We start from the raw sequence: 9,262 nt of genomic DNA on the forward strand, positions 1-9,262 counted from the left end.
AGCTCAACAAAAGAACTAAGTGGGTGTGCATCCAACTTGCTTGCTCACGAAGACCTAGGGCATTTTTAGGAAGCAATCATTGGAATATACAAGCCAAGTTCTATAATGTAAAATTTCCACTAGTATATGAAAGTGACAACATAGGAGACTCTCTATCATGAAGATCATGGTGCTACTTTGAAGCACAAGTGTGGTAAAAGGATAGTAACATTGTCCCTTCTCTCTTTTTCTCTCTTTTTTGGGCCTTCTCTTTTTATGGCCTTTTTCTTCTTCTTTTCCCTTTTTTTCGTCCGGAGTCTCATCCCGACTTGTGGGGGAATCATAGTCTCCATCATCCTTTTCTCACATGGGACAATGCTCTGATAATGATGATCATCACACTTTTATTTACTTACAACTCGAAAAATTACAATTCGATACTTAGAACAAAATATGACTCTACATGAATGCCTCCGGCGATGTACCGGGATGTGCAATGACTCATGAGTGACATGTATGAAAGAATTATAAAGGTGGCTTTGCCACAAATACGATGTCAACTACATGATCATGCAAAGCAATATGACAATGATGAAGCGTGTCATAACAAACGGAACGGTGGTAAGTTGCATGGCAATATATCTCGGAATGGCTATGGAAATGCCATAATAGATAGGTATGGTGGCTGTTTTGAGGAAGGTGTATGGTGGGTTTATGGTACCGGCGAAAGTTGCGCGGTACTAGAGAGGCTAGCAATGGTGGAAGGGTGAGAGTGCGTATAATCCATGGACTCAACATTAGTCATAAAGAACTCACATACTTATTGCAAAAAAATCTATTAGTTATCAAAACAAAGTACTATGCGCATGCTCCTAGGGGGATATATTGCTAAGAAAAGACCATCGCTCGTCCCAGACCGCCACTCATAAGGAAGACAATCAATAAATAAATTATGCTCCGACTTCTTCACATAACGGTTCACCATACGTGCATGCTACGGGAATCACAAACTTTAGAAAAAGTATTTCTAAAATTCATAACTACTCAACTAGCATGACTCTAATATCACCATCTTCATATCTCAAAACAACCATCAAGTATCAAACTTCTCATAGTATTCAATGCACTTTTTATGATAGTTTTTATTATAGCCATCTTGGATGCCTATCATATTAGGACTAATTTTATAGCCAAAGCAAATTACCATGCTGTTCTAAAGGACTCTCAAAATTATATAAGTGAAGCATGAGATATGAATAATTTCTATAAAATAAAACCACCACCGTGCTCTTAAAGATATAAGTGAAGCACTAGAGCAAAATTTTCTAGCTCAAAAGATATAAGTGAAGCACATAGAGTATTCTAATAAATTCCGATTCATGTGTGTCTCTCCAAAAGGTGTGTACAGCAAGGATGATTGTGGTAAAATAAAAAGCAAAGACTCAAATCATACAAGAGGCTCCAAGCAAAACACATATCATGTGGTGAATAAAAATATAGCCTCAAGTAAAGTTACCGATGGACGAAGACGAAAGAGGGGATGCCTTTCGGGGCATCCCCAAGCTTAGGATTTTGGTTGTCCTTGAATTTTACCTTGGGGTGCCTTGGGCATCCCCAAGTTTAGGCTCTTGCCACTCCTTATTCCAAAATCCATCAAATCTTTACCCAAAACTTGAAAACTTCACAACACAAAACTTAACAGAAAATCTCATGAGCTCCGTTAGTATAAGAAAACAAACCACCACTTCAAGGTACTGGAATGAACTCATTCTTTATTTATATTGGTGTTAAACCTATTGTATTCCAACTTCTCTATGGTTCATACCCCCCGATACTATCCATAGATTCAGCAAAATAAGCAAACAACACACGAAAAACAGAATCTGTCAAAAACAGAACAGTCTATAGTAATATGTAGGTTTTGAATACTTCTATAAGCCCAAAAATTCTGAAATAAATTGGTGGACGTGAGGAATTTGTCTATTAATCATCTGAAAAAAGAATCAACCTAATCTCACTCTCTAGTAAAAAAATGACAACAAATCTCGTGAGCGCTAAAGTTTTTGTTTTTTACAGGAAGATCGCAAAGACTTCTCCCAAGTCTTCCCAAAGGTTCTACTTGGCACAAACACTAATTAAAAGCATAAAACCACATCTAAACTGAAGCTAGATGAATTATTTATTACTAAACAGAACCAAAAAGCAAGAAACAAAAATAAAATTGGGTTGCCTCCCAACAAGCGCTATCGTTTAACGCCCCTAGCTAGGCATAAAAATAAGAATAGATCTAGGTATTGTCATCTTTGGTTTTAATTTCTTTTAGTGGAGTCATGCTCGAATCCGGTAGGTTCTTTACGTCTCCCTTCATATTCAAAATTTTTTAGATCTAAATAGTCCAACCGCTTATTGCAAAGGGTAATCAACATATTCATGCGGTGAAGGTTTCCGCTAACACTCTTAAGAGGTTCGAGAGACTTTTGTAAAATTTTCGTTACTTCGCAAATGTAGCGACCAGACCTCAAATGGTCTAATCTCTGTGCTCAGATGTCATCCCTGGATCAGTAATGCTGACACCACACAGTACTTGAAGGATTTATAATAGAGTAGCAATCACACACTTATTACATCGAGTGTCTTAAAAGAGAACTTATTACAATAAATATGGCTTAAGGCCATCTAATAACGATAACAGCGGAAGGCTTGGAAGATAAGTGAGTCCATCAACTCCAACGACATCACTGAGTATAGAACCACGACCTAAAAACTCCTTAATCATCGTCTGAAAAGTCTGCAACATGAACGTTGCAGCCCGAAACGGGTCAGCACATGGAATATGCTGGCAAAGTAACACATAGAGAGTAATGGAATGAAACAGCTATTCTATATGCATATTTGGCTGGTGGAAAGCTCCATGGTTACATTTTTGCGTAAAGCCAATTTTTCCCTACCGCAAAGGAATAAATTTTATTTAACTATCATGGTAGTTATTAAACATTGAGAATGGTTGACAGCATTCTCAATCCCAATTAAGCATCATCATTAAACAAAACCCAACAAATTAAATTTTAGAGTAACATGTTGAGATTCACATGATAATCTAGGTACTAGATACTCAAGATGTCCATAACCGGGGACACGGCTAATCATGATTAGTTTATACACTCTGCAGAGGTTTGCGCACTTTTCCCCACAAGACTCGATCGCCTCCGTTTGATTTCTCGCACTGCATGGTGTTTGAGAAGACGGATGACCGAGACATAGTCTTTCAGAAGCGCTAGCACCTTACGATCGGGTAGACCGTTACACCTACTTTTCCCTACATCTGCTAGTTTACCACTGTAAGAGTTCGCACAACTTAATCAACTATGCTAGAGCCCATAATAGCTTGTGGCTGCACACGGAAGTTTCTAGCATGAATAATCTCATGATCCCTTTGAGCCTGGGTGGCGGTCCATAAAGAAAACAGGCAATCCTGGAATACCCAGGTACCTCAATCCACCCAGATGTGTGTTTAAGTTGCCACCTTAAATAAACCATTAATTAACAATCTCACATCTGTCATGGATACACTCACCCAATCCACGTCTACTAGCATAGCATGGCATAATAAGCAAATGTAGAAGTAACTCCCAAAGGTTTGATAATAAACAGGTAATAGGTACTACCTCAACTACTTCCCAAACCCACAATTTAATTAGATCCTAATCATGCAATGTGTGAGGATTGATCTAATGCAATAAAACTGGGTAGTGGGAAAACATGATCAAAGTGTTACTTGCCTTGCTGATGATCCGGGAAACCTAGCGATTCGAAGTAGCAAGCGGCGCACTCCGGGTACTCTATCGTAAACAAACAAGCATACAATAAGTACTCAACTAATGCACAGGTAAAACTCAAATAAGAGATCTAACCAGAAAGTTCAACTTAAGAACTCCGGTTGGCAAAAAGAATCAAATCGAACGAAGCAGCAAAAGACAAACGGCAAAAGAAACAAGCTTCGTTTACTATTCTGGATCTAGGGCAATTTTTACAGTGAAAAAAACTTATTTGAGTTGGTTAAACGGAAAGAGGGTTTCGAGACGAAACTCCAGGCGCTTGAATCGCCTGATTCCGATAAACGAGCGAAAAGTTAGACTAAAACGAAAATCGGATCAGAAATTGCGATCTGGAAAAATGTGGATTTAATCCGAGAAAAAGAAAAACGACGAACGTTCGTTAAAATGAACGAACGGACGAACGCTCGCTATTTAAATAAACCGGAAAAACCGATCTATTTAAAAAAACTGAAACTAAAAAAACCGAACAAAATCGTCGGAAAAACCGAACGGTTTTTCAGGAAAAAACGGCGGCGGCGAGGTCTACCTCCGGCGACGGATCCGGTGGGCGGCGGCGGCGCGGGGCGGCGCAGCGCGGTGGTGGCGGCGAGGCTGGGGTGCTAGGGTTTGGGAGGTCCCGGGCTGGGCTCCCCGGCTTATAAAGCCGGACGGGCCTAGTGTCCGGGTCGGACACGGCCCGTTAGGTCGGTTGCGTTTTTTTATAAATAGTTACGCTTAGAAAAAAACAAAAGGAATACTAAACGAACTCCAAAAATCCCGAAATAAAATTTACCCGGCTTCTAAAATCAAGCCGCACAGGATGATCATTTATTTGGGGCCTAAATGCAATTTGGAAAAACGCACATTTTTCCTAAATTCAAATAAAATAACAAATAAAACCAAAATAAATCTTATTTGATTTTTTTATTAAATCCTCAATATTTCTTTATTTTGGGAAATTCATTTTATTCCCTCTCTCATATTTTTGTAATAGAAATAATTGAAGATAAAATAAATAAAATCAAAAGATCCTATTTTCAAAATTTGAGACAACTCAAATATGAAAATAACGAAATCCCCAACTCTCTCCGAGGGTCCTTGAGTTGCGTGAAATTTCTAGGATCAACCAAAATGCAATAAATACGATATGCAATGATGACCTAGTGTATAACATTCCAAATTGAAAATTTGGGATGTTACAGCAAATCTTCTCAAAAAACTTGTGTCTCTTCCTGGTTATGATGTGGCCCCTTTTGTTGAGGTAGTGTTTCCACTATTCCCTCTATGATTTCATGAGCAATACTGGGATCAATTTTGATAAAATTTTCTTTGGCAACGCAGTCCAAGAGTTGTCTATGGGACATATTTAGTCCAACATAAAAATTACCAAGTAAAATTCTAAAACTCACCTCTAAGGTGCAATTACGATAAGATTCCATCATCCTATACCAAGCATCTTTTAAGTTTTCTTCTTGTCTTTGTTTGAAGTGAAGAACTCCAAACTCGGAGACAAAGGAGCAGAAAAAGGACTAGCCATGATAGCAAAAACCAATGACCTAACACATGGACATACAAGAAGCAAGCAAAAAGAGACGGGCGGAAAAGAGGCGGACGAAAAAGAGGGCGAATAGAATAGCAAGGGTGAAGTTGGGGAGAGGAAAATGAGAGGCAAATGGCAAATAATGTAATGCAAGAGATAAGATTTTGTGATGGGTACTTGGTATGTCTTGACTTGTGTGTAGATCTCCCCGGCAACGGCGCCAGAAATGGCTTGTTGACGGGAGATCAAATCTTGACTTGACTTGGTGCAACCTCCCCGGCAACGGCGCCAGAAATCCTTCTTGCTACCTCTTGAGCTTGCGTTGGTTTTCCCTTGAAGAGGAAAGGGCGATGCAACACAGTAGCGTAAGTATGTCCCTCAGTTTTTGAGAACCAAGGTATCAATTCAGTAAGAGACTACACGCAAGTCCCTCGTACCTGCACAAACAAACAAGAACCTCGCAACCAACGCGATAAAGGGGTTGTCAATCCCTTCGCGGTCACTTACGAAAGTGAGATCTGATAAAAATAATAAGATAAATATTTTTCGTATTTTTGGTGTATAGATTGGAAAAAAGATTGCAAAATAGAAATAGCAAGTTGATAGAAAAATAATATGATGGAAGATAGACCCCGGGGCCATAGGTTTCACTAGTGGCTTCTCTCAAGATAGCAAATTCTACGGTGGGTGAACAAATTACTGTCAAGCAATTGATAGAAAAGCGCATAGTTATGAGAATATCTAAGCATGATCATGTATATAGGCATCACATCCGCGACAAGTAGACCAAAATGATTCTGCATCTACTACTATTACTCCACACATCGACCGCTATCCAGCATGCATTTAGAGTATTAAGTTCATAAGAACAGAGTAACGCATTAGGCAAGATGACATGGTGTAGAGGGATAAACTCAAGCAATATGGTATAAACCCCATCTTTTTATCCTCGATGACAACAATACAATACGTGCCTTGTTGCCCCTGCTGTCACTGAGAAAGGACACCGCAAGATTGAACCCAAAGCTAAGCACTTCTCCCATTGCAAGAAAGATCAATCTAGTAGGCCAAACCAAACTGATAATTCGAAGAGACTTGTAAAGATATATAAATCATGCATAAAAGATTTTAGAAAAGAATCAAATATTGTTCATAGATAATCTTGATCATAAACCCACAATTCATCGGATCTCGACAAACACACCGCAAGTAGAATTACATCGAATAGATCTCCAAGAGAATCAAGGAGAACTTTGTATTGAGATCCAAAGAGAGAGAAGAAGCCATCTAGCTAATAACTATGGACCCAAAGGTCCGTGGTAAACTACTCACACATCATCGGAGAGGCTATGATATTGATGTAGAAGCCCTCCGTGATCGATTCCCCCTCCGGCAGAGCGCCGAAAAAGGCCCCAAGATGGGATCTCACGGGTACAGAAGGTTGCGGCGGTGGAAATATGGTATTGTGGTGCTCCTGGATGTTTTGGGGTATATGGGTATATATAAGAGGAAGAAGTACGTCGGTGGAGCTGCGAGGGGCCCACGAGGGTGGGGGGCGCGCCTCCCTGCCTCGTGGCCTCCTCGCTTCTTTCTTGACGTCCACTCCAAGTCCACTGAATCACGTTTGTTCCAAAAATAATTCTCCCGAAGGTTTCATTCCGTTTGGATTTCGTTTGATATTCCTTTTCTGCGAAACACTGCAATAGGCAAAAAACAACAATTTGCACTGGACCTTTGGTTAATAGGTTAGTCCAAAAAATAATATAAAAAGATATATTAAAGCCCATTAAACATCCAAAACAGATAATATAATAGCATGAAACAATAAAAAATTATAGATACGTTGGAGACGTATCAGAGACGTATCACCAAACTCTAGCCAACTCTAGTTTATTTTTCTTGCCAATGTTGGCCAAATCATGGGCAACCGAAATTTTGGCTAGTCAATGCTTTGCTGGGGCAACCTTGCGCATAAACCAAACACACCCCAAATATATTCACATAGTTTAGTTTCAAACATTTCAACAAAGTACAATACCCATTCTATTGTAAACGAGTAATTTCAATTTGGACATTGATCGTCCAAAAAAGCATCAAGTGAGTGTCTGCTCTGAATTCCAAGTGACAATTGCTTGACCATACAAACAACATAATTTAGGTTCAATTATCAATAATGTTATGGGTCATTTGGTATTGGAACCAATTCAATTCCATGCCCCTCAGTGTCAACATCCAAACGAAGTTTATGTATTGCACATGTTACACTAGCAAGTGTTCTAGTGTCTCTAGACTATGTATTGCACTCTTTAAAATTGTTGTGTATGGCAATTTTATGCTTATGTGTGCAATGTGCTACATTTTTTGTACTATCGTGTACTATATTCTCGGACTAGCGTGCATTGCAGTGTTTCTAGTATATTTTCTCATTGTTTTGTATTGCATTTTAACTGATTTTTATATGTTTTTTTTTGATGGAATACCCATAATTGTGTATGCACACCTCTAAATTGGTGTATATTGCGCTCATTAACCATTGCATAGTCATTCTTTTTGTATTGTTGTCTACTTACTCCAATCTAAAGTGCAAGCCTTTTAAGTCATGAGACGACTTCAAGATGGTACTTTGGCATTTAGCCATCAAATCTCGACGCAGACATGTTGCCTCACAAAAAAATTATACAATACATTTGATGATAAACTCTATTCCCTCCAATCCATAATAAGTGTCACAATTTTGAACTAAGTTTGAACTAACCTTGGTTCAAAACTGCGACACTTATTTTGGATCGGACGGAGTATTTGATATCTGGATGTTAATCGTTATTTTTGTAACACGTGCTCAATCCTAGGAATTCTTGTACTAAAACTCTAACGTAATTACATTTTATGCCGAAAGTAGCTACTAATTTCTCAATAGTTATCTTAAGCGAGAAAAAAATCAGGATGAAACACTAAAACTTGAAAATGTACAAAACAAGAAAAACCTAGTTAAAAAGTTGAAGAAAAAAATGAATAAGAAACTGATGGTGGTACAAAAAAACATATTACTAGCAAGCAGTCCCATGCTTACCTTTAAGGGATGCTCACTTGATAACAAACTAATGATTCCGGTAAAAGAAAACACCACGGGCTTGCACTGCTAAGTCGGGTCAAAATAATTGCAAGTTTTTTCTTCAAAATTCCTAATCATCTAATGGCTGGAAAAGAAAATGGCACCAGGGATATTTCTCTCCTATTGCGAGACTTAACCCGGTCACATCTGGGCCGGCTCCACTGTGTCTGCCCAAACCAAAGCTCTCTGCCCAAACTAACGTGACCCGATAAAGAAAACCAAAGCTCCGCCTGTGGAATGGAATTGGATGCGGTCGCCGACGGAGGGCCGGCGACGGCGGCCGAGGCGACGCCGACGGGCGTGGTGCGGGTGGAGAAGGTGAGGGGAAGGTCGGCGGTCACCCGGTGCTTCGCTAAGTATCCGCTCAAGATCATCGTCCCCTCCAAGGTACCTACCTCCTTTGCCGCTCCCTCGCCCAGAGAGGAGGTAGATTGGCTCGCTCAACTGACCTCGCCATGTGGCAGGTGGGCCCCGCCTCCTCCGGCGCCGTCTGGCTGTACGTCCTCACCTACGGCGGCGGCATCGTCTCCGTGAGCCTCTCCGATTCCATTTTTGGTAGACCAACTGGTACCTGCAGACAGGAGGGAAGCCAAGTGTTGCCTCTTCACTGAGAGTGCGTTCTGTTCATGCAGGGGGATAAGATCTCCTGCGCGGTGACAGTCGGCGACGGGTGCACGGCGGCGATGACGACGCAGGCCTCCACCAAGGTGATTCTACTTGTTATGTTTTCAGGTTGTCGACTGGACTGAAGACTCGATAGATTCGTCAGGCGCATTAGGCGATGCCCGGCAATGCACATCTTAATATGCAGCAGTA

The 9,262-nt window shown here is 40.3% G+C and overlaps 1 protein-coding gene across 1 annotated transcript in view; it reads left to right on the plus strand.

The window, feature by feature from the left end:
• The first annotated feature begins 7,933 nt into the window (after nt 1–7,933).
• LOC119315765 (urease accessory protein D-like) overlaps nt 7,934–9,262 on the plus strand; it is a 3,888-nt gene continuing 2,559 nt past the window's right edge. The window contains exons 1-4 of the mRNA XM_037590258.1: nt 7,934–7,952; nt 8,661–8,833; nt 8,911–8,976; nt 9,079–9,153. Of these exons, the coding sequence (XP_037446155.1) occupies nt 7,934–7,952; nt 8,661–8,833; nt 8,911–8,976; nt 9,079–9,153 (333 nt within the window). The remainder of the gene's footprint in view (nt 7,953–8,660; nt 8,834–8,910; nt 8,977–9,078; nt 9,154–9,262) is intronic.

The sequence above is a fragment of the Triticum dicoccoides genome, chromosome 6A (assembly GCF_002162155.2).
Source record: "Triticum dicoccoides isolate Atlit2015 ecotype Zavitan chromosome 6A, WEW_v2.0, whole genome shotgun sequence".
Lineage (NCBI taxonomy): Eukaryota > Viridiplantae > Streptophyta > Magnoliopsida > Poales > Poaceae > Triticum > Triticum dicoccoides.